This window comes from Ambystoma mexicanum, chromosome 11 (assembly GCF_040938575.1).
Source record: "Ambystoma mexicanum isolate Mex_15411 chromosome 11, UKY_AmexF1_1, whole genome shotgun sequence".
Classification (NCBI taxonomy): Eukaryota; Metazoa; Chordata; class Amphibia; order Caudata; family Ambystomatidae; genus Ambystoma; species Ambystoma mexicanum.
In genome coordinates this window covers 649,837,092-649,863,111 of record NC_090934.1, presented here as the reverse complement: position 1 = coordinate 649,863,111, position 26,020 = coordinate 649,837,092, and the positions used below count along the sequence as shown (strand labels likewise).

General features: G+C 42.5%; 1 protein-coding gene across 1 annotated transcript in view; it reads left to right on the top strand.

Moving 5' to 3' along the window:
* Positions 1-26,020, top strand: part of CCDC34 (coiled-coil domain containing 34) — a 563,579-nt gene that overhangs the window by 343,791 nt on the left and 193,768 nt on the right. The window contains exon 5 of the mRNA XM_069623507.1: positions 23,716-23,874. Coding sequence (XP_069479608.1) covers positions 23,716-23,874 — 159 coding nt within the window. The remainder of the gene's footprint in view (positions 1-23,715; positions 23,875-26,020) is intronic.

Genomic DNA, 26,020 nt, shown 5'->3' with positions numbered 1-26,020 from the left:
CTTGAGCCATTGTCTAAATGGAAACATTTGGTCATATGTATAGGCTTTAAATGTGACAAGTCGATTTAATTTTTGAAAAATGTTATTTCATGTGTAAGAACACCGATATAATTTAAATTCTGTCTTAATGAGATTTGTTATAAACTATTGTGTGAATGAAATGTTCTTCGTTTGCATATGATAGTCAAAAAGTTGATGAAATGAAGATATTGGGCAAAAACGAGCTTTGCAAAGGCACAATGAGTTCTGCAAAGCTGCGTTTGAAAGGGACAGTTACATAGATGGTAGCTTGCTGTTTTAACTCCAAACTCAACCCATAGCTTTCATTTATCCAACCCAACTTCTCCGAAGATCGGTTCAGTCTGGCCAACTGGCACTGTTACTGTTAGTGCTGGCCTGTTAACACGCAAAATGCGTGTTTGTGGCATCTGGCAGGAATTGTTGTTGGCAGCGCAGAAGTGACAGGCTTTTACATTGGAAACGTTGATAGATTAACATGCAAACAGTGTGTGCCGAGGCATGTACGCCACCCATTGCGAATATATCTTAGAAATGACATGCCACTTTATTTATTAACGTGTTTCACTTAGCCGAGTGAAGAAAATGTATCCTCCCGAAGTGCTCTCCGTGGAACCATTTGCTTGAGGGCTCGCTCTTAAATGGCTGAGCCCTAAACGTTTAAACACAAAAAAGGTTCTGCTGTGCTTGTGACAATCCTCCAAAGGATTGTAGCACCGATCTTTTCCCGCAGACTTCCAAGTCCTGTCTGTTTCTCTCAGTGACTTTCTTGGTAGCTGTCAATACTGTTGGCCCTTTTTATGGTCCGTTGTTAAAACTAAATGACAACCTTCCTATACTCTTTTAGATACCATTATATTGTCAGTTAGAGTTCCTCACTCTGCGTTAAGCATACCTCTGCTCATACATAACCCACCCCGTGAGTATTTACTTCAAAAACGGTGTTGGTTGTGTCATATTCTTCTAATTAGCCTTGGGGTATCGACGTCCACACCTCAACAACTCCAACCATAGCAGCTTTGCAGTATAAGCCACAAACTATGTGAACATGAACTGTCCGGATTTCTGGATTCAAATGTATTTTCTGTGGATACCTGTGAACGTGTAGTGGGTGTGGCTCCTGGGAAACGGATTTGGATACATCTGCTTTTTCCAACTCCCACTGTCGGTCACTCACATGCACCTTTTTATGTGACATTTTCTGCAGTCAGCGGAAGATGATGTGCGATAAAATGCCATATGCAAGGTTGTATTGTCCAGAGGTTTTTTATTTGTATTTGTGCTATGCAAAGTGAACATGGTTTCTCTGCAGGAAATCGGGTTCTGCTGAACAGACACATTTTTAGACATATGGGGCCAGATTTACTTTGCTGGTGCAACCGCAAAGATGCACAGTATGAGCACTAGGGTAAAGTTGTGCATTGCAGAAAACGTTATTTATGCAGAATTTTTTTAAATGACCTAATGGATACAATAGAGCACGGGCAGGTATGTTGAACGAAACAGCACTTCTGTGCTAACCGATCTGAATGAGGGGCTGCAAAGTCAGCAGAATAATGCTGTGGGAAGGATGGGAAGTATCATTTCCCGAAGGGTGGAAGTATGAGCTTAAAGAAAGCCTTGGCATTCATTCAAGGGTTGAAATATGTGTTGGGCATCATTCTTGCGAGCTGCTCCCTATGTAACATATACAGCATGCTGAATCTCCAGAAAGTGGCCAATTTAGGGTTGCAGACTTTTAAGTATGGTGTCGGTTTTTAAGTGTCAAAGCTAAATTCACTGTAGCAGCCATGGAACTGTATGCAACCCATGCGAACTCATATTGAATATATTGCTTTTTTCTAGCAGAATGGCAACAGCCTCAGAATCGGGGGGGGGGGGTGGTGGTGCTCAGATACCCAAGGAAGCTTTCCTCCAAAGAATTCACCTGTTGTAAACACAGAAACAAAGCTGTGCCCAGTTTTACATTTACTGTTTCCTTCGTTTTTATTTTTTGTGAAAATGAAAAACGTCAACCAGGTTTTCATGTAAACACCTATTGGCTTTAGCAATGAACTAGTGTCCAGGTGGCATGATCCCTAGCCTACTAAATTTGGAAGCTGGCTTCCTACTATAATTTGCTGGATGTATTTCTCCCTTTGCAGAATGTGCTTCTCGCTTTTCAGAACTGAAACCAGGTGGTCCAACTACACACATGAAATCTCAATGTGGGTTTAGATGCTAGTTGCAAGTATGAACATTGCATCTGAACCCCAATGTGGAGAGGGCTACGTTCATGGGAAAGGCTTGACCATTTTACTTCAAAGGAAGCTGGTATCATGGGGCAGGTGGGCAAATGAAAGATAATTACAGGGGAGATTTTCATCTGCAGGAAATAGGAGTTAGGACAACAAAGGGTGCAAGTTGCACAGAATGAAGAATGCTGTCATTTTGGATTTACGCTTCACATCACTTCCTCTACATCCCCCAACTTCTTGTGGTCTCAGGCCTCTGGGTATAACAGCAAAAGAGGGAATGTACTTTATTGAAAAGTACTTGTTTGGCTTCTAGCAGAACCTGAGCAGTAAAGGAATCTTACTGAACTTGAGAGGATTCAGAAGGCGTCATTTGGAGATGGCTCGCTGAGGGTGGTGTGCTGTACTGCTCCTCGGGGCCTATTGAACTCTATCCTTGTGATGAAAGATGAATAAACCAATGTCATGGACTATGTGGTGTGTTTTCATCTTACTGTGAGTACAGCCTGAATATTGTGCTGGTCCAGGAGTCCTTGGGGGAAGGGGCAGGGGGGGTCCTTAATCTGAATCCTGGCATGGAGAGGCAATTAGGGAGAATTTGGGATGTTTGAATGGCTTACCCTGCATTAGGCTAACAGAGGGTGCATTTCTGGTTGTTTTAAGGGTTTGTTCTGTTCTCTTCAGCTTGAGGACTGAGCTTTTTTTATTTGAAGGGTTAAAGAGTCTTCAAGCTCAGGGTGTCAAGTAGCCAGTGGAGGTGTCTGAGTCGGTTTCTCCAGTGGTAGTGGCAAGGAAACCCACTGGTAATATTGGGATATGCATGGACCACAGGGCAATTAATAGAAGTGTGATTGTGGATGAGTTCCCTTCCTCATCAAGGGGAGATGGTGACCTTAACAGGCAATGCAAAGTGTGTGAGTTGATTAGACTTCTCAGCAGCCTACCATCATGTAGAAGTACATCCCCGGTGTCGTGGCATTACCAACTTCATTACTCCGGATGGTGCAGTGTGCTTTAAGAGGATGCCCTTCAGATTGGTGTCCACTGCGGCCATTTTTCAAAGCCTTATACATTCAATTGTTTTGCACCACTGAAGGTGTCGAATGTTTTCAGGATGATAACCAGATCTTTGGAGAAACACTCCAGGAGCACAATAGGAAGTTGGAAGGGGGGCATAGCTTGAGTCTCTGCAGCTGTGGTGTTGTGCCGAGCTTGCACAGTGTTTGTGTGTTGGCTCTGCTCGTGCCCGAACGTGGCAACAGGGCTGGGGGTGTGCTGACACTGAAGCTGAAACCGCTGCTGTAATAAGGCACACAATTTTACTGCAGGTGGAGTGCATCAGAAAAGTGTGGCAGTCGGCAATCAGCTGTCAGACTATGGGCCTGCTGCGGACCCTGCTGCCAGCATTTGTCATACCATTCTGGGGCAGTTCACCTTCAAGCTTCATGAGTATGTCTTGGATCTGACCGGGACAACTGTGTCCTGACAAAGGCTTGTCAGGACGTTCAGTTTCTCAGTGACTGTGGCTGATTGCCCTTTGAGCTGGGAAATACTGAGGAAACTATAAAAGACCTTTTTTAATACTCGTTGGGAAAAGTTACTGCTGAGTGATACAGGCCATGTTTACTGTAGGGGAAACCCTTTGAACCAGGTTCTTTACATAACTATGTTCCCTTTTTTCTTTTCTTTTCTTTTTTAAAACACTCCACCGTTTGTGTGTTTTTAAAGTTTTAAGATTAATTTTGCACTACAGGGTAACATAAGTTGTGGACTACCTTTGTGAAACCCTATCTTATTGAAATTAAGGGTTTAAAAATGCATTTCAATGGCTGTATTTTAAGTGGAATTACCTGTGACTCATTTACTCAATCGAGTACATGCTCAGAAAGTATTTGCCCATGCGGAATAGCCTGAGGAGTCAGGCAATTACGTCCATGCAGGGTCACGAGCTGGAGCAGGGACTTAGTGTCTGTTCAAATTAAATAAATGCCTGTTCCACCAATAAGCACCAATGGGAAACATTGAAATGGCAAGAGAAAGAGATAGTGGCAGCCCTCATTCACAATCTGGGAGAAGATGGAATATCTCTGAGTACAAGACCATCAGTTAATCTGCAGTCTGATAATATCTGTCCTGGGAAAAAGAATACACGATCAATGAATCCTGCAGCTTTAAGTAATCCTGCTGTCTGGATGCATTTTACCCCAATAGCAGGGAAGAAGATAACTGCTTTTTATAAAATAACTGGAACCAGTACGGGGATAATAACTGCAAACAAATCAGTAGCGCTATTGGAGTGCTCGTATTTGAATGAGATGACTGATTTGAGTCTTATTGAACATGTTGATTCTATTATTGACACCCTGATTTACCAAATGTAATGCAGAAAACTTGTGACCCTTCGTGTTTGGGGTCTCTCTCCGAGCTACTTAATGCGAGGGCAAACGCAATTAACGAATATCCTGCATTGGATCAAATTAGTTCAGAACTTGGTGGGGTAGACGGGGGACTACATCATACCTTTAAAGAGGTTGATGAACAAATCAGACTTAACATCTCCCAACATGTCTGTATTAAATATGGTGTCGAGTTTATTTGTAACACTGTATGATAATATTTGGGAGGAGGTAAAGCAACATCCAACGATGTTAAGCTCTATTTTTTTTTAAATTGGAGGACTTGGAAGCTATCTGTAGTCATAGTGCCTCTATTTGTTTTAATGCACACCAGTGCTTAGCCAATGCAGTGGATGTTAGAACTATGACTAACACACCGGTAATTTTAATTGATGATTCAGTGGAAGGTAATAGTGTGCCGGGTAATGTGATCACCTAATATGGGTACCATGCTGCATTATACTCAGAGTGGCAGGGAATTTAGGCAACAACTTCATGTGTCGTCTGATTTGGAGGAATTCATTTTATTGGTTAATACTGGGGTGAAGTCATGACCCAAAAAAACTCTAATTTAGGCCATGAAACATAAGACACCGGAAGACACCAACTCAGCCAAAAGTGGGCGAGTGATACCACCGCTTAATAAGTCGGTGGAACAAAAGAAATCAAAGAACTTAAAACTGGGGAAAAAATAACTCTTCCTTCCGTAAATACTTAAGAAATGTAACTATTTTTTAAACTTTGAGTTGACGGAAACAAACTAAGGGCAGGAAAGGAGTAAATCGACCTGTGGCATTAGGGAATGACAGTGATATAGTCAATTTGCGTGAGGAAAGTCTAACAGTTGATGTCCAGGAAACTGGGATAAATGTTGCTAATAATGGGGGGCATGATCATAAGAAAAAGGTGTGTTATGTTGGAGCTAGTGTGATTAAGCCCACTTCCCCTATTGGAATACAGACAGACGGTTAATTGGCAAAATTACCTAGGGGTATATTATCAAAAGGATGTGCCTTCGATGGTCCCCCTGCAACATCAAGCTGTTTGACTTTGGTTACTAAAACTGATGGGGATGAACCCTTCTAGAAGGAGTATGTGCCCCTAATACATATTGTTCAGCATGGAAATGATTAAAATATAGACAGAGGGTCAGGGTTTGCCAAGCAACCTTGGGGACGCAAACAGATCGTATCACAGTTAATGTTGGTACTGATACTATCTCACCTAGGACAGACCAGGTTGAACATATACATATACATATACATATACATAACATGTTTCACCTTGGATGGTACATGTCGAAATGATGTTTAAAGAAAATGAACAGCAACCTATAGAAAATGAAATGAGTACATTGTTAAAATAAACTTGTGTTGCCAGGTAGGACTGGTGCTCCAAAATTGACAGATGAAAGGGCTTCCTTGGAGTCCAATTGCGATCAATCACAGTAGGAGGGAAGACATTGTGAACTGTATAGTGAATAATCCTATGCAACGTATGGATGAGGGTGACTCATTAAAGAATTATCAATATATAAACAAGCAGGTATATAAACCATTTAGTGTGTTGAAGTTCGCTAGGAATTCATATGCACTCGAAGGGGGTCACAAAAGTAAACACAATGGTAACTTGAGTGAAAGAAAGGTACTGGTCTGCCTTCACAGGCAGGCAATAGGCTACATTTGGTTAACCTGCACAGAGAGAATGTTCAAGTATGTTTAAATAGAAATTATGTCCTCTCAATCTTCTCTCAGGTGCCTGCCTTGGCTACTTTGTCATCGGCTGATTTGGATAGAAACTAAACGACCAAGTGTACTTTATACTTCTCCTATAGATTAGGGATTGATCTGGTTCTAGCAGAACGAATGAAGTTGGAGAAATTGGGTTTTGCCATTGATCAATGTGATGTAGATGACTGGGGGTTGGGAGACATTGAGGGTATGGGCCAGCTGAGCATCTCAGTGAGTTCCAGTGGACATGGGAAACAGAGAGCGAGTGATTTTCGGGATAAGAATAACCAAAGGAAAGTGGATTGGATGGGTATTACTTCGGCATTATGGCAGATGAGGGATTCCTGATATTATACATGAGCCTAGGTTGACTGATGAAATAGATTAACTGAATTGGTGTCCTGGAATTCAAGAGGGACCAGTCATCTATTTAGCAATCCTTAGGTTCTCTCTTTAACAAAGGAATCGAACTGCATATTTTTGCAAGAAACCTGGCCCCTAGAAAAAACAGTTATGGATGGCTATCAGATTTTCTTTCAAGCAGCCAAACCTAGTCGCTGCAGGCAACCTGCTGGTGGTGTTCTCGTCACCTTACGATCTGTGTATAAAGTCACTGCTGAAGTGATCCCTGATCTGCCCTATGGCATGTTAGTGTTTAAGTTATCAAGGTCTGGAAGCGAGTTTTAGTTGCTCTTGATTAACCTTTGCTGGCACAAGGAGATGGGGAATTTGGAAGTATTTCTAAATGTTGCTGTTCAGATAATTTTAAGTTGGCAAAGTGGGGGATGCAAAGGTCATGCAGGAGACTTAAATTCCAATTGTATTATGCAAGATGAAGAAGGGGAAATTTGGGTTTATACTTTAGATAGGAAGTCCTCCCAGTACAAGTCAATTACTGGAAGGAAGTGGTAACCAAAGTGGTACACTGCATTATCTTCAGTAGGACTTCAGTTGTTGAATGGCCAGGTGAGGGGGGATACTTTGGCACAACCAACATGGACTTGAGGTCATTATAAATCAACTTTAGACTACAAATTCGTGGACCATGCCTTGTTTCAGATTTGTAATAAATTCTCTATTTTGAATAACTTCTGGAGTGGCCACTCGATCCTAAGAGCTTCATTTAAAGTCATTTTTGAGATGTGTTAGGGGCGTTCCTACTAACTTAAAGCTCAACTGTAGGCGAAACCGCATTAGCTAGACCAACGTTAATATTAACCGATTGAATGACATGCTTACGAGCATCATGAATAGCTTGACATTTGAGTGGAAACTAGGAGTATTCAATGTGGAACACTTTGATTCTTCTCTGATGGCTGTCATGGAAAAGTTTAGAGCTATCAGTATTGGTCACAAGAGGAATCCAAGTGAGACTCATTTACATATTTTTAATGAATAGTTGGCCATTATAAAACGTGAAATGAGGCAAACTATGTTGGTTCAAGAGCAATGAGTGAGAAGGAGTCTAGGTTGTTAAAACAACGTTTCAGGAACTATTGTAAATCCTTGAAGGTAAGGTTACTGCATGACGATGCAGCGTCTGTTAAATATTGTTATTTAGAGAGATGTTGCATCCTTCTGGCCTCTGGTAAACGGACAGGATATCCTGTCTATTACTTCAGAGATACATGCAGTCACTGAATCAGTTTGGGCGGGGTATTTTGAAAGCTTATATTTAACTGATTCTATCTCTGGAGCTTTGGATACTTCGCTCAGATTACATACTGAGAGATCGAGTTGGTATATACCTATAGAGGTGGAGGATATTAGGAAAGCCAACCCTGTTATTTGGGCCAATGTCCTTTTTGTTCTGTTTAGTAGCATAGTGCAGTTAGGCAGTTTTCCCGAATCATGCCCACTCATAAGTGAGGTACGAGGTGTGAACCAAGGAATTATCGCCCTATATCTTTATTGGATACTGATAGAAGTTTTTTGCTACCTTGGTATTAAACCATAGCAGTGGGCATCCTCAGTTGGGCAAATAAATACATTCCAGAATTGTTTTCTAAAAGATCACTCCACAAATATCTCCTAAGCTCAATCCAGGATTGCGCCTGGATGGACAATACCAAGCATACATATGTGGCTTCAATAGATCTTTCGGTGGCTTTTGAACAATTTGATAGGAATAGGCTATGGTGGAAACTACATTGTTTGGGGCTACCGTGGGGTTTATTGAAGCCGATCATGATGTTTCATGAAAACTCTGATACTCGAGTAAGGCTGAATCGGGCCGGGGACATGTCAAGAAGGATTCCAGCTAAGTCCGGTTTAAGGCAGTGTTGTGTTTTGGCCCCCTGCTTATTTAACCTGTATGTATATGATAGACAGGTGATTTTACTCCACATCTCGTTTGTCTACCAAGAGTGGGTAAGGAGAAGATTATATGGATGGCTTATGCTGATGACTTCCTCCTTTTTGACTATAGCCAAGTAGGTCTGCAGAGATTGCTGTCAGCTTTTTGAGAACTATGCAGATGGCAGTCATTTTGTAATGAATTCAAATAAGACCAACCTTTTGAGATTGTCGAGGGGAAGGAAGAAATCAGGGTTCTGGCTAATGCTTGAATTAAACGGTTGCTAAGTGTCATCTATTTGGGCTTTTATATTAATGCACAACCATCGAGCGTTAGCCTATGCTCCTACCTAATACAAAAAGTAAATTGCCTCATGAACCAGTCAGTGAAGTTTAGTAGGAGGTTTGGACGATTTTCAGTTAGTCTGGCTATTAGTTTCTACGAGGGGAAGATTGTTCCAAAGTTAATCTATGGTTTAAAACTGTGGAATGAAGGCATGTCTGGACCTTGTGGAAGCTGCCATTTGGCAACGTGTCCGAACTCTTCATAAATCAGTCCCACAATCAGCTATTGGGTACGGGTTGGGCTTACTCTCTTTGAGGGTAAGAGTTGGAGAATGTTGGCTCTTTATTAGGCTATTATGAACCCACTGGAAGAATCCATTTACAGTGCTTTGAAAAATGCTATAGAAATCAATCTCCCGGCAGGAGGGAAATTAGGGTACCAAAATTAGGGTACCAGAATTGTTGTGAAAACCTCCTGAGTGAATTGAATTTGGAACAGGAGGATCTATTCCTCACCACAGATCGGGTTAAAAAAGCCCTTTTTGATTATGATTGGGTTAACACGGTAGAATCCTTCCGTGCTTATCCTTCTATGGGACATTTAATTCAGGAACATACAAAAAGAGAGTATGTACTCCCGGACTTAAATTTGTTCCCAAATCACTATCCTCATGTTACAATTTAGATTTAATATTCTGCCTACTTGACTCTTTTTGAGAAGAGGGCAGATCAGTCCGATGCAATATGCAGATTTTGTGAAATTGAGAACGAGCATTTGGTTCTCTATTGTACCGCCTTAAATGCACAGAGAAAGGCATTCTTGGGTAAACGGTTTCTGAGTATTGATTGGCTGAATGATGTTCTCTGGAAGAGGTGCTTAAGTTCTGAAAACGCGAACGACGAGTTGTCAATGGCTGGGTTATTAAATTCCCTACAGTTGAACTAAAGGAGATGTTTTTTTTAATAGACTTTATTATGTGTACTTAAGAGGGAAATACGATAAAAGGTACATTTAAAAGTCTGTTAAGATGAAATAGTTAAGATAAGATGAAATGTAATGAATTTGTGGTTGTAACCTTTTTTTTTTTTTTTTTTTAAACTCTTGATTGATACGATTGTGAAGGTGTTTTGTAAACCGTACACAACAAAATAAAATAGAATGTTGGAATATGTTCTTGAAAAGTTGGGGCAGGCTGGACTAACCACCCAGCGTCGTACATGTCTGTAACTGACATGCACGTGGGGGTCTGCAATAGCCTTGTGTATGTTTTATTGTGTCATAACTTCCTATTTTTGCAAAATCATCAATCTCCTAAAATCGCCTATATTGATAGCACAGTGCCGGAACCCGGTCCAACACTGTGCAGGGCGAACGGGTGGGGTTGGTTACATTTCACGATCGCCAGTACACCCTGGACTGCTATGCTGACCTTGAGCCAAAATGTCAGCCCACCAACTGTTATGGGGCTGGAGCCAACCTCGAACATACAGACACACTTTCACAAATATATATATATATATATATATATATATATAACACAGCCACGGTAGTGGCTGTGTAGTTATGGTTAAGTTGCTGTTTCCATAGGAAGAGCACTTTTTGGGCGGCTTATAACTCCGCTTTCCCTGGACGAATCCTCACCAAACTTTTTAAAAAAAGTATATAGCCCAATCTGAATTTATTTGCAACGTTTGATGAGGATTGGTCCAGTGGGGGCAAAGTTATAGGGGGGGTCCCAAAATGTCTTTTTTTCCCATAGACTGAATGGGGAAAAAACTTTGCTCACGTCTACAGCCCAAACCGCTGGACGGATTTTCACCAAATTTGGACCAGGAGCAGCGGCTTGGTCCCGAACGCGTGCTTTTGCAAATTTGGTGAAAATCCGTCCAGTAGTTTTTAAAAAAATTACCAAAAAGTAGGTCACAAAAAAATAGTGATATCTATGTTCGGTCCGCGGACAATGTCCTGATTGGCTAATCGGCTTACGTCATGTCTGCGGACATGCGACGTGTTCACTGATTGGATGGTGAAGAGCGTGAAGTGCGTCAGATTTTTGGAAATGCCCACCTTCTTGGATTCGCGGACTTCGCCGATGTCCGCGGACATCGCTGTAAAAACATGTTAAAAAAACACAACATTGCAGTTGTCAAACTTATGAAATAATCTCTGGGGAGGTGAGGGGGGATGAGGATGGGATGGGATATGGCTGCAAGAAGCAAAAAAACGGGTGTTTTTTGCCGCGAATGTCCGCGAACAGTCCTGTGAAAGTTCGCGGACACCTCAGCATTACAGGGTTGGTGAAATGCAGTTCTTGGATGGCTTATAACTTTGGCGCCACTTAATGGAACTGTATGAAATTTTGCATGTATATTCCTGACCCGATTCTGAGGGAGTATGCAAAGATTGGTGGGATTCTGTCATGAGGGGGCACAATTAGAGGGGGGTCCCAAAATAATGTAAAGGCTTATAAATTAGGTGCCCTTTGATAAATCTACACTTAATTTGGGAAATTGATCATATATTTAGATATGATTGTTTTTGCGAAGTTTGGGGTTTTGTGAAGAGGGGGCAAAATTAGAGGGGGGGTCCCAAAATAATGTAAAGGTTTATAAATGAGGTGCCATTTGACGAATCTACACTACATTTGGCAAACAGATAATAGATCTAGATATACATGTGTTTGCAAAGTATGGTGGGATTCTGTCAAGAGGGAGCTAAATTAGAGGGGGGGGTCCCAAAATATTGTAAAGGCTTATAAATGTGGTGTCATTTGACAATTCTACACAAAGGTTTGCAAAACGATTATAGATCTAGATATAGATGTTTTTGTAACGTCTGAATGGATTTTGTCAAGTGGGGCTAGGTTATATGATGATTGTATGTGCATATATTTGACACTTTTGAAAAAATAAAACGTGGGTGGATTTCCAGCGAACTTGCGTAAGGAGCATTGGCAAGGACCAACAAGCATGGTATTGCAAATGTGCCAGTGTTTTATTATTTGCCAAGTGTCATAATGTAGCTACAAAAAATAGCGGTATACCTTTAGTGACTGAGGGGTAGCCTGTGGCCATGGGCAGTGGCCAGATTGTCCGGGTCATGGTATAAGGTCATGATCCAGACAATCTGGCTACTAGCCATGACCACAAGGGACAGAACATAGGATTCAAGTGGCCATGTCCACCTGGGACTGGCTTTGTGGTAAAGTTATTTAAAATTAGGATAGATCTGAATGGGAAGAAAAATGTGCTTGTGGTACCATGGTCATAGGGTTCTCTTTTTGCCTTCTGCAGGCTGCAATGGAAAGCGAAGAGGGGCCTGTATCGAACTGTCGCCTTCCCTTTCTTTGGTGGACATCTTGGAAAAGGATTTTCTTTCCTACATTGGGACGCCGGAGGAGTCCCGGTGTAGGAAGAAAAATCCTCTCTTTTTAGCACCCCGGGTTCCCGCTTTGGGAACATGGGGTTCTAATGGCCTTCCCCCATTTCAGGGGCTGGAGTGGGGGGATAATGGTCCAGAGACCTTGTTATGCACCCTCGCTTCGCTTGGGCTGATAACTTGGGCTGCTGGGCCGGTATCCACCAATCCAGTCCCTGGAACGGAGGATGAACGCCACAATATTCCCATTAGCATAACACAAAATGCAAATGGAAATGTTGGAAAATCTTATTGAGTCTATGTACTTTACTGAGAAATATAAAGTAGATAGTCTATACATTTTTTTTTGTTCTATTTTTTAACTGTGAAAGGTGGTCCCTGAAGGAAATATGTCTTTTGTTGTTTTTGGATGTATTTTTTGGCAGGAGAGCTGAGAACGAAAGGTGGGGAGGGAAATGAGCGAAGAGGAACCAAACACTAATATGGAGGGGTAGGTGGACAAGGGAAAATGTTGCACGTGTGTTATTTCTAAGGTAGGGGGCAGTGTTTCTCATGCTCCTTGATTACAGCAGTGGTGGTGACTCTTGGGGAGGAGGAATGGCATTAACTGATGCCATTTTAAGATAAATAGCAGTTTTGCTAAACGTATGTACTGTGTACTAGATTGTTAATGGATAATGAGTAGGAATAGGTGTTGGAGCTGTGCAAGGGAAATTTTGAAGTTGAAAGTTCCTAGATCAGTAGAAAATGCAGTTGTGAACTGTCCGCGAAGCAGAGATCTTATCGTGAAGTGCGGACGGGTACTCGGACACGTCATCATGCCACGCGCCAGCGTATGGTCATGTGGCACTGTCCGGAACGTCCGCTATGAAGTCAGATGTTCATAGACGTTTACGGATGCAAAAGTGTATAGAAGTGTTAAAAATAATTCCGGAAGTTGGGAAATGGCAGAGTTTTAAGGTGACACTTTGTAAATGGGACACAAATATTGCCGTATTGGGTAAGTATGATTTTACTAAGTTGTTGGAAAATAGCATGCACTGGTAAAAACCCATGAAATTCACTGAAAAAAATGTTGTTAAAGGGACGTTTTGGTTAAGTTGCACTAATAAAAAACTATGAAATTCAATGAAAAAACGTTGTTAAAGGGATGTTATGGTTCAAAGTAAAACTGAAAAACCCCTGAAATTCACCAGTTATGGTAAGCTAAGCAACCATAACTCGCGCCACCACGGTGCACTGCTAAGACTAACACCCAGGACATCAAAGATGACATCACAAATGTCACTGATGACGACACGTCTGGCTCACTCTTTTTTCCTTTACTGATATATCTAGGCCAGTAACAGTCGGGAACTAAAAATTCAAAAAGTACTATATTTGTAGACTTATACTTCAAATATGTTCTTACAGTAATTCACTTAGGGTCCACTCACAGCATATGAAACATATACAAAGGGGAAAACACAGACTTGGAAGAAAGCAATGCTTTCTTTGTATGAAGATGATTAGTAAGGTTATCAACACTGTCGTATAGTTCTGTTGTTTTTTTATTACTGTACTTTCCCTGGATATGTTCATATTTGTACACATTGCACTTACACTACTTTCCTTAGGGCCTAGTCACAATATGTGATAGTTATACATAGGGAAGTAGTAGCTTTGAAGCAGAGCAACCATTTCTGTGCATGAAGATAATCCGTTAGGTTACTTCACTTTCCCTCTATATGCTCATATTTGTATGTGTAGTTGTCTGTGTTTTGTGTGCAGTAATGCTATAATGTAGTAAGTGGGTTTTATTAGGTACTTATTAAATGTTTCACAGTATGCAAAACTATAATAAGAAAGCATTTATAATTTTAGTATTTAACATGGCAAGATTATTAATATTGTATCTCTATCATGTCTCTTGCAAACTGTGCCTGTGTTACTACATGTGTACCTTAGTATATTGGAAATAAATTCATAATACAATGCTATTTGGATTAATTGTTTAATGCACTACATACCTCATGTTATTTATTCCAATGATCCTTGACGCTAATTTTAACATTACAATAAGAATCCCATGTACAGACTTTTCATGAAAGGTAAATGCACATGTGATGTCATCGGTGATGCCATCAATGACATTTGTGATGTCATCTTTGATGTCCTGGGTGTTAGTCTTAGCAGTGCACCGTGGTGGTGCGAGTTATGGTTGCTAAGCTTCCCATAACTGGCGAATTTCAGGGGTTTTTCGGTTTTACTTAGAACCATAACGTCCCTTTAACAAAGTTTTTTCACTGAATATAAATATATATATATATTAGTGTTGGTTAAGAGAAAGGATGTTGGACTAAAGGTTGCACAAGCTCAGTTGGGATGAAGTTAAGCCGGAAGAAACTTGGTGAAGGTGATAAAAGATATGACTAGGCCTCAACTGCGAGGAATTGATGCCGGTCATGGAAAGGACAAAGCTTATCATTAGTCTCTGCAAGAAGGATCATTAATTTGTGTAGTGAAAATTGTGTGAGGGAATTAGCCAAAGAAATCGCCAAAGCTTCCGCCCTCGCATGTTTTGAAACTACCTGTCTGGTAGTGGTAATGGTTACCAGCAATTCTGTATTGGGCGATGTGTTGTTGCAGGCGCAGAATAGGGTAGTTGCATTTGGTTTACACTTTGAAATGGCCTGAATACAAACACTCTGTTATTTAAAGAGAAGGGCTTAGCTGTGTGTGGGCTATTTCCAAAGTCTGCACATTCCTGTGTGGATGAAAGTTCATTGCCAAGCCCGCTCTTGCCTGGAAGGGTTTGGATGGCTCCTCCTTGAGGATTATGCGGTGAGCGACCCTCTACAAAGTAAAGGTTAGACTTTGAGGTTGTGTGTGTGTCGGGCAAGGACAATGTTGTGGCAGATATGTTTTCCTGAAGGCAATGTGGGATGGGGACATGGAAAACGTGAATTGCTTTTTAGAGGATGAGGACGCATTCAATGTACACAATGCCATGGTCAATGAAAAAGAATGGAAGGAAGCACAGGAAACTGATGCAGTGCTTAGTGAAGTTGTAAGAATAGTGGAATCAGGTTGGGGGTTTTATTGCAGTAAGACTGGGAGTTAGAAGCTGTTTTGGAGAGTAAGGGTCATACTGACCCTGGTAGATTTATTTCTTTGTAAGGGATACAAAAATGGTGCCGTTGTGAGGAACAGAATTCTGAAAGTGTTATGCCAATCAAGGAAAAACTCACAGTTCAGTAGCAAGCAGCAGTAGTTTGGTTGTAATTCCTGAAGGGGGTCTCACAAGGTATTCAGAGGCCTGGATAATCTGGACTCCATGGACCCTGCGGGCAGCGCCCTCAGGAAACCCTCAAAGGGAAGGTAAACCCTGTCTGGATATCAAGATTTTCTAGATCTTCTGTTGCAGTCTGGGAATGATTTCAGGAATAATGAAGTCAGATGAAGTAGCGTTCAACACGGTAGTATTCCTGAAGGCAAGGAGTATCCGGGTAATTAAGAATGAACAGGATGGATGTTCACTGGATGCAGGATGGCAATGGATGCAAGGCTGAAGAAGGGTAATAAAAGATGGAAAGGGATAGAACAGGAATAAAGATAAAGGGAAACTCAGTACGGAATGGGAAAATAAGGAAATGACAAACAGGAGAAAAGACAACATGAGAGAGAAAGGAACGTAATCGGGGATCAGAAGGAAACGAAACAGAAGGATTAACCACAGAGCGGTCACGGAGAGCAGGCTAGAAGGACAGAGAATTTCACTAAACAGTGGAAACAGCGGAGTGTTGTAGCAACACACCCGACTGTTCTGTTTTCTGACATATAGAACACAGTCAGAAGGTGAAGTGCGCATCTTGAAAGTGGTGAGCTCATATGAACGGCGCAGAAGAGGCGCCATATTGGAAGATGTCGGGAAAGAGGATTATGGGTCTTTCTTCACTTGAGCCACAAGGCTCGAGATGTATTTCTAACAGAAACTAAGTCACAGGGTAATTTGGTTACGAGTAAAACAATGTACAGTTGAGCAATGACAACCCATGGTGACAGGAAGGACAATGAACTTGAGGAAATGGTGAAAGCTTTTCAAAAGTACGAGGAGACGGATAAGATGATTATTGTGCATCCCCATCCCCTGAGGCCACTTGAACTCCCATACCACCTGTAGGACTACATTGTCCTAGACATGCTTGGACCTTTTGATGGTGTGAATGGTTAGAAAATATATGTTTTTGTACTTGGAGATTTATACTTTAAGTGGGTAGAGGTGACGATTGTTTGGGAGGCTGACACCAAGGTGATCGTCTGATTTGTTTGATGAAGTGTGTCAGAGGGTGTGATATTACAGGAAAATTTTGACCAGCATTGGTATACAATTGGCTTTACAAGCGATGAACAGAATTGGATTCCAACATGGAAGAACACCCTTGTATCACTTGTAAATCAATGGAGCAATGGAGTGCGTAAATTGTACCCTAATAGATGTGATTAGGGAGAGGGGGAGATGTAGAGAATAGCGATTGCGTTTAGATGTGCCCCCACTCCACCACCTGTATGGTGCCTTTTGAAGTTTTGACAAGAAAAAAGATGTACACCTTGGGTTGCCCAGCCAGGTTGGGTAAGGCAAAGTATGTTGTGTGGGAGAGTGGAAGGGAAGACTGCTCGTATGAAGGAGCGTTTTGACAGTTACTTGCTGTAAGGAGGTTAACAGATGATATTGTCCAAGTGAAGAAACCTGTGTTTTTAAGAAAAGGCAGGACCAGGTTTTGCGGACTGCACCCAGTTAAACAGGTTTTTCCAGATGCTGTGGTCGTGCAAGGTGGAATGTGTTGGAACAAGGGAAACCTCACACTCAAGAAGGAACTGTGTTTCAGCCTGTTCTAAAATGGGTAGGGAGAGGTTACATTGGACAGATTATGTGCACCACCTGTATGTGCCGGGGGAGTCCCTATGCCAGCAATGGACTCTGAGGGCAGGAGAATCTTTATAAGCTTGGGAGAATTCTGAAGGTGCCAATTGGAGAGGGCTCACTTAGTGAGGTTTTGTTGATCTGTTCCTTGGGCCCCTGTGTGAACCCTATGCTTGTGATAGGTGAATAAACCAATGTCATGGACTCCTAGGTGGTGTGGTCTCATCTGCTTGTGAGTACAGCCTACATAGTTATAATAAAGAGTCTTTCAAGTGACATTGGCAACCATACCTCACTTTAGAATTGCAGAAGGAGGGCACCAGTTCTCCATGGGACAAAAGGCATCACCACTGGCATTGCTGTCAGTCTTCATGTGAAGTTTTTCATCGAAGAAGAGTTTTAGCCTTTTTTGAGACACTGAACTGCATTCAGACCCCTGATTTATGTAGTGTCACACTTCACACACTTGGCTGCCTTCTGAACGCTGATCTGCTTGCCATATCAAGATGCCGGGAACAAATATTTTTCTTTATGTTGTTTAGCTTGCTTGAGAGAATAAAAAAAAAACCTTTTTAATTGAGTCCCCCAATTCTGTATTCATCGATACCTCGACACCCCCTGGGCCTTTACAAGTAACCATTTTAGGTGTGTTTTTTAACTTTTTTGAATGTTTTTTTCTCCCGCATTTCACTTACTGCATTATAATACCTAGAGTTTAGGATCTATATTTCAGTTCTTGATTATGCATGGGATTACCAAACATGGGTAGATGTTTAGTGTTATTAGTTGTCTAGGTATGGCTCCTAAGGTTTATAGAAAATAGCTTGGACGTTTCTTTTATTATGGTACTTAACGTTCTTTGGTTGGGAGGTTTCTAATGTGGTCTCACTTCTCCGAAATGTACAGCCTGCCCTTGGCCCATGTATCAAGGAAGGTACACTGCTAACTTACAATCAGAGTTTAGTTGTGGTACACGTTCGAGGATAGCACACAGAAGCCTTTACTCTGTGACACAGTGAGAGAAAAACTGGCGCAAATTAGCGTTCAAACAATAAAGTTGTACTTTTACAAAAACACAAGATTGTGACTATATCTATATAGGATTGGGGAGGGTAACGGTATATGATTTAGTGCAAAGGGTTGGGAGTGATATATTTGTATTTATATCATGCCAACATGAGTGCCAGCATGTTTTAGATTTGTCACTGTTGGTTAATGTTCAAAGTAACTGTTGAACAACATGTTCATATCACAAGGCAAGATCACCAATGCATTCACTCTGGGTCTTCTCTCCTATCCCTGGCAGCTCTCAACCATGCAGTACATTGGCGATAAGTGTCTGATGCTAGTCACTTGTGAGTGTTGTCCTTCCTGGCCCGTACTCACCCTCCTTAGTGGGTTGCTGCAGTGCTTCTAGGCTTGTTGCAGCAGCTCTGCTGGGCTGGGTTATCTCCCCCACCCCTTCTCCCTGGGATTGACCCTAAGAGCTCCCCCCTGGTTCTGACTACCCTAGGGAGTTTCTGGCTCAGCCACTGGTGTTCTCAGACTACTGGCCAGCTGAATTCCTGGTTGTCATTTCAATTTCTCACAATTTGCAAGGTTCTTTAGAGCTTGTTCAGGGTCTTGCTTCTTCCACCAGATTCACTCTCTTTAGATTGCCAGCTAGTCTCACTCTGCTTTTACGGGTTTGTAGGGTTGGGCTTTGTGCTTTTCCAGTCCCAGTTGCACAAGGCCTTCCACTTCCTCAGCCATGGCACAATGGCTTCTACGCAACCTGAACCCCAGTGGCTCTGCCTTTTACCCACTCTGCTTCTTGGCTCATGTTTTGGCCTCTGCTGGACCTTATCTCTGCCACTCAATATCTACACCTTCTGCTAGCTCCTCTGTTTAGCTGTGGTGCTGCTGTCTCTTCTTCTCAGCCTCTCTTCTGTTAAGCTTTGTCCTAATTTCATTCTCCAGCCACCTTCAATGCAACCTTTTCCTTCCTCTGTCCACATCTTTCCTTCCTAAATTATCAACATCTCCCTGTCAAGCCTTCCCCCCCTTCTTCCTGATCATTCACTGTCTTACTTGTTCCCTTTTCTCTCTTGCAAAGTTGCATCTTCCTCACAAACTTTCCTTCCTCTTACCTGATTTTGTACCCCACTGAGACATAGGTTTTGATTTAAAAAATAAATGTTTGTCTGTCACCTCTTAAGCTGCCTCAAATTGAGAACCTTTTGAAGGTCAATCCAGAGACTAGCTGAGGAATTCACACCATTGTCGTCATGCCATTCCCTGCTGCTTTGCTGATAGGAATTATTGCCATCAACCATGAAATAACCAGGAACTTCTTTTTGTTTGGGTTAGCCCGTTAAGACCGTTGTTGTCCACACCTTCAGAAACCATTGTTACAAAGTCTTGTAGACCACTAGGCGTTTTCATTCCAGCACTCGCCTGGGAAGTTTTTGTTTTGCTTAATTTTCTTTCCATGTATGAAAGTAAGTACACCTTGAATGCAAGGATACATAGACAATTCATCACTCTAAGTCTAACTATCAATGTGCTTCTGTGGTGAACCAGAAGGAGTCGGACTAAGTAGTGCCATGGTTCAAGGGTTTCAAGGGTGTTAATTTAAAGAAAAAAAACGAAAATGCCCATCCAGCCCTATCACTAGGAGGGAAATTCTCTGGCTAAACTAAAAATAAGGGCTGCTCGTCCAAGTCCAAAAGAAAATAGTCCAAATCCTAATAACTAGTTATGCCTGCCTAACTTATGTTACTGCCATGATAACTTTCCTCTGCTCATTCTCATTCTGCAATACCCTGTTCCTAATGCACACAGTCTGTATGTACTTGTAACTGCTATTGCGTGACCTAATTCTCACGTCTCTGTAATTTTTTGTAACCTCTTTCAAGTTTTCGCGCCCTGATGCCCTTGGGCCTGGTGGTACGCGCTATAAATACATAAATACAAATAAATACTTGGGAACATTTAACAAAAAGGAGGAGGCCGGAGCAATGGCTTGTGTCGTTGGCTTCTGCCTGGCCCACAACTTGGTTCCCATTTCCAAGAAGAAGGCTTAAAATGTTGTCAAGTACTAGATTTCTTTAAACCACGTTCATTAATTCTTGGAGTATAGTCTTCAGCCTCTCTACCAGTTATTTATGTCCATTTTAAGTTTTTACAGAGATTCCATATAGTTCACTTTTCCTGGGGGAAAACACAATATTCTTTAACACAATTCCCCCATTTCTTACTTGGTGCTTGACAGTGTCCTTGTCTTATTAAAAACTGGAACCTTCCAGGTTTATTCTCCCCCATATCTGTTCACAGTTTCGTAGTTCCAGGACTCCCCAAAGTCCTCTGGCCCAGTCTTGCTTTAGCAGGGCCTCGTTATGGCATCTGTGCATACGTGTTTTCCGGGATCCTGTAATCCTTGTGACTTCTCCAGCCTTGTGTTTTTAATGTCTCTTGGTTTCTCAGGGTTCTCCAAATCTCTCTGGACCTCTGATAGGCTTACTTTAGCTTTGCTTTGGTGGGGCATTTGCCCGCTCCGTTTTTTCTGGTTCCTGTAACCCTTGTGGCTTTCTCAGCCCCTCGTATCGGAGTCCGCCCCCTCTCAATGGCGTTACCGCTTCGGGAGAGTATGCCTCCCTACCGCTGCTCACTTTGGTTCATCCATTCGCCTTGACGTGACCTAGCTGTGCCATTAAAGTACCCTGACTAACTAAATGAGACCAGTGAATTAGACTGAACTGATCGAAAGCACCAACACTAAAGTGTCGAAACACGTGTCAGCAATTCAACAAATATGTTGTTGTCAATTAAAGATATACATTTCTTTGTTTAAAGACATTTTGTGTGTTGGTTTATTCATGTAATATATTAGTTTCTTTTGTTCAAGACTGAAGTTGTTGCCTACACTTTCCTGTCAAAACTAGTTATGAATAAAATCAAGAGTGATTGAACGATAGACTAGACAGTCACCATTTTGTGTTTTTTGTATATTTAAATACTTTTTCCCTTTGTCATGCATTGATGGTAACAGTGGTTACAGTTATATACATGAATGTATACGAAATATAAATAAAAAAGTGTACAACACTATTCTCATGGTGTTGGCCATTCTTGATCATTAAACCCATCTGTGAATTGGAATTATGCGACAAGCGCCTTTTAAAATAAGTGACTAACGTTCATCTCAGTTTGTCACTACATTCAGTGTTTGACGCTTTGGCAGTTCACTTATGTGGAAATCAGGCATCAGACTTCTCCACTGCAGTCTGGTCTCTGCGTTAGTTAAAAGGCCCCAGGCCCACCATGGCTTCCTTGTGGTCACACCATCAGGCGAGACAAGCACACTGTCTCTTTCCTGACCTTAAGAGGCCCGCCTTCCAGAGTCCGGCTAGCGATTTACTCTCTCTCCAAGCCACCGCCAGCCCCACGGTCTTACTTGGCTCCACCCCTCCAGGATGGCATTCCGTCAGAAGCTCACCTCTTTGCAGGAGTCTCTCTATGATTCAAAGTTCCTTGTGGTTTTATGTATGCCATCAGAAACGAAACGGGTTTGTCTTTCCACTTTGACTGTGAACTTCAGGCAAGATCCAGCCTTACCTGAAACCAAAGAGATTGAAGAAATATCACTGTTTGGTTCATTCAAAACAGAAGTAACAGTCTTTCCAATTCCCATATAGGCAGACACTCTGGCCGGTGAGTTCCGTACTACAATGGGAGTTCTTGTCCTCAATAGGCAAGTTGCTCCCAGTGAGGTCCCATTTGCCCAGACCCCTAGGGTGGGTCTTGCTGAGCGGGCACACCTAACTGACCTCACAGGGGGGTGGCTCTTTTTTGAGTTGAAGGGACGAAAAACCCAGAGTCGTCACACTTCCCATACATAGCTTTTTTAGACACTCTTTTTAACCATCCATAATCCTATAGTTGACAACCGTGAGTAAACTTGGTATAGCTCAGGGGACAGCAACCTTTGTCTCTCCAGATGTTTTGGACTACAGCACACATACACACTATCTAGCATAGTCAATGGTAAGGGGTCGTGGGAGTTGCAATCCAAAACATCTGGAGATCTACAGTTTGCAGACTCCTGGTGTATGGTGAAAAAGACCCTTTTGTCAAATTCATGTTAGCTGTTTTTCACTGTTGTCACTGACATCAATGTTAAGTGGTTAAAGACAGGTTCATTATTCAGACTTCACAGTTCTTGAGGATAGGCAAAAATAAAAAGGAACTTCTCTTAAAGGCATAGTTACAAACAAGTTAGGATAAGCTGTCTTCTCCCCCTTAGGAAGGATCGCATATTTTTAAACATCTCTTCAAGAATTCCCTTCCCGGACAGCTGGTAATTCCCGCATCACATTCTCTGAAGCTTCCCTGGGACCCTCAGTAAATCTTCCCTTAAGCAATAGGGTAGCTTAGGTTGCCGCTTGGGATGTCTATCCTCAGATTGGTTTACAGAGTGTGGGACAAGATGCAAGGCAAGTGAATGATTGGTTTGTGCCATTTTTCATGTCTTGTCTCCTTGCAGTGCCACATAGTCTTTGACACAGAGGAGCTCATGTTCCTTGGGGGCGTAACATTAATGGAAGGTGTAAAAGCATGTTGGGCAGTGCTTAATTTTAATTGTGAATTACCATGCACGCATATTAAGCAGTGTTCACAATTACAGGTAAGCGCTGCCTGGCATGTTCGATTGCCAGGCAGCGTTTACTCACTTTGCACGTGTGTACCCTGCCTTTTGCCCTGCATGTTTCCACTCCACTGTGCAAATGACAAGAATGTGGCCGCAGGGACTTGGCTATGCCAGAGTGCAAACACAACAGGAACCTGCTGTCAAATTCCAAACAGGAGCAACATGAGCTCCAAAGGTGCTACAATTAACAAATTGCTGGCGGGTGACTGGCTTTTCCCCTTAGGGTACTGGTTCGGGATCATTCTTGAGATATCACTGGCACTCTTGTTGGAGCTTCGTACATAGGTTTCACAGAGTCTCTTATAGATGAGGAAGGTTAGTAGCACTTCTAAATAATGGGTAGGGTTCTTTCTCACCTCCTTGTTTCTGGGTCCTAAACCAATATCCACCCCGTCTGTCTAGATTTCCTCCTCGCCGCGTTGGTGCCAACTCGTGCTATGGGCGCTTTCTTCAGAGATTCGACCAACGCTACAGCTGTGTTAAGAAAGGCATGGGAGAACCTATATATACACCCGCTAATCAAAGTTAACTTAACTAAGCTACTCACTTGGGGATTACTAAGCTAATTGTCATGATCTAGGTCAATGAGTTTGCATAGGGTAAGAAACAAATTATTGTCTCTTCTCTTTGTGCGGTACAGTGTCCATGGCCACACATTGTTTTTTGTGCTACGAATTAGTAACATAGTTATATAATTGTGCTTTAAAATATGTATTTGTTTACAATGAGGATTGTGCTCAGATCACCAGGCAAGTTGTGGCTAATTCAGTACTCATTCTAATGTAGGAGAGAAGGGAAAAAGAGTTAAAGATTTTGAAAGAACAAAAGGAAAAAGAGGAGAGCGAGAGACAGAAAGCAGAAATGGAAGAGAAAGCCAAGGAGAAATTTAATGAGTGGTTGAAGAAAAAGCAAGCAGAAGAAAAAGAGAAGAAAAGGAAGGAACAGGTAAGGGCATGATCACTTGCATGTCTGCATTTCATTCAGAATTAAAACTTTGTAGGACTTCATCATTTAGCTGCAGTACTGAATACATTTCTAAGCAGTAGCATGGTGAAGTAGAAATCAAGTTATTTCTAACAGTGGACCTAGGACTAGTGAATGGTCTAACGTCTTTTGCCACATGGCGTGTCAACAATTGCATTATCACCTCGGGTTCATTATTTCAACAACAAAAAAAGCAAATGTGGATCTTCAGCCAATTGCCGTTTTTCCTTTTTTTAGGATTCTATATTCTTGCAAAGGCTTTGGCTATTTGTAATTCTACCGTACTAGCACCTCTACTTACACATACCATTCCATCTTTCTCAATTTCTACATGCCCCAATAGTGCAGCTATGGAATTACAACTCTGTGCTTGGGAGTCTGTTACAAAAAACAGTAATGGTGTTGTGCTCTAGGCATTTTGGTTTAAAACCGCAAATTGTTTTCATAGTGACCAAATTGCCATTTTTGTTCAAATTGTGTGTTCTGGGATTTTTTTGTTTTCTCTTTGCCCAATCAACATAATATTTATTATGACTGCTCTGAAAATATTTTATTTGGCCTCATTGACCTACTAAAGGTTTCTAAATAAGTTGGGTTTGGCTTTCTGTTTTATCCGGACTGTTAAGGTAATATTATGCAGGCATGTGCGAGCATACCCTATTTATATCTATTAAATTAAATTGAAGTCTTAATTTCTTAGGATTGCGGCTGTCCCCGATCTATCAATTGCCATTGTTATGCTCCCTTTCCAGCTATAGGTAATCCTGGGTCGAAAAAAGAAAAACCTGGGCCATGTATTGGGTGTGGCACATACCCGGCAGCCCGGCCATGCCCATGACGGCCTGCCTCGTGGCCAGCAAGGCAGGCCCCACATAAGTAGTTCCAGGCTGCGTATGCCAGGCGCAGCCCGGGAGGTGAAGAGTGTAAAAGCCCACAAACCGAGGAGGGTGGAGCAGTGAAGAGAAGTCCCGGGTTGGTCTTGCTGGCCAACCTGGGTGAAGAGGAGGAGTGAGGAAGTTTCGGGCTGCTCCGTTGGACAGCCTGGGTGAAGGAAAGCTCTGGACCGCCCAGCAGAGCGGCCTGGGTAAAGGCCAGTGGCCCGCCCCCTGCGTATCATGATGCATTGCGGAGGGAGGGAGCCAGAAGCCCAACTAGGTTGTGGGTGCACTGGTGAAAGCAGCAGGAGCCACGTTGTCATGGGTATGCTGCCTGACATAAAAATGGCCACAGGTGCACGGCAGTGAGCGTGGCGACATCCCCATGACAATGGGGACGATGTCTGATGATAAAATGGTAGCGGAGGCCACGCAGTGACGTGGGGTAGTAACAACACTAACAGGGCTTCCCCGAAGATTTGAAAATGCTGTGGGGTCAGCAGAGGCGTAGACAGGGTGGGGCCTGAGTGGGCAAGGCACACCCAAAATCTGTAAAGGCCCACACACACACACAGCTGTGTGGGCATTTACAGATGTTAATGTCACTGCGGTGGGCCCAACTACATTAGCGTCAGGCCCCACTTGTTAGACCATCCTGGCTATGCCTCTGGTGGGGTGTAGCAGTAATCACAGGTGGGACCATGCAGAAGATTTGAAAGGGCGATGGTTGTGGTGGGGAGCTCGGGTGGGGTCCCCTAGACAACAGGGCTACCATGAAAATTGCATGAGGCCGCCGGGCGCGGCAGTGAACATGGGTGGACTGCCACTCTTGAATGGGGGCCGTCCCAAACAATTGAAATAGTGCAGTGATGGTGGGTGGCCCCATGTGGTGGACAGGACCACCCAAAAGGAGGAACTGTGGGGCCAGGCCCCAGCCATCATTGCCACCTGTCTCAGCCAGAACCAGCAAGCATGAAACCAGCCCTACAATGAAGCTGCGCAGGTAGAATGAAACCATCCCTACAAGCATCCCAAGGTTGTCTAGATAATACACTAAACACCCATTAGGAAACACAAAAACTTCCCAAGCACTCGAGACCATGCTAAACTTGTTAAAGTGGCTTTATTATTCTAAAGTGCATCACAACAATTCAGTAAATATAAAAGATCACCATTCTGGGCAGACCAGATGGTGTGCAAAGTCACCCATCAGGTGGAAAACGTCACACGTT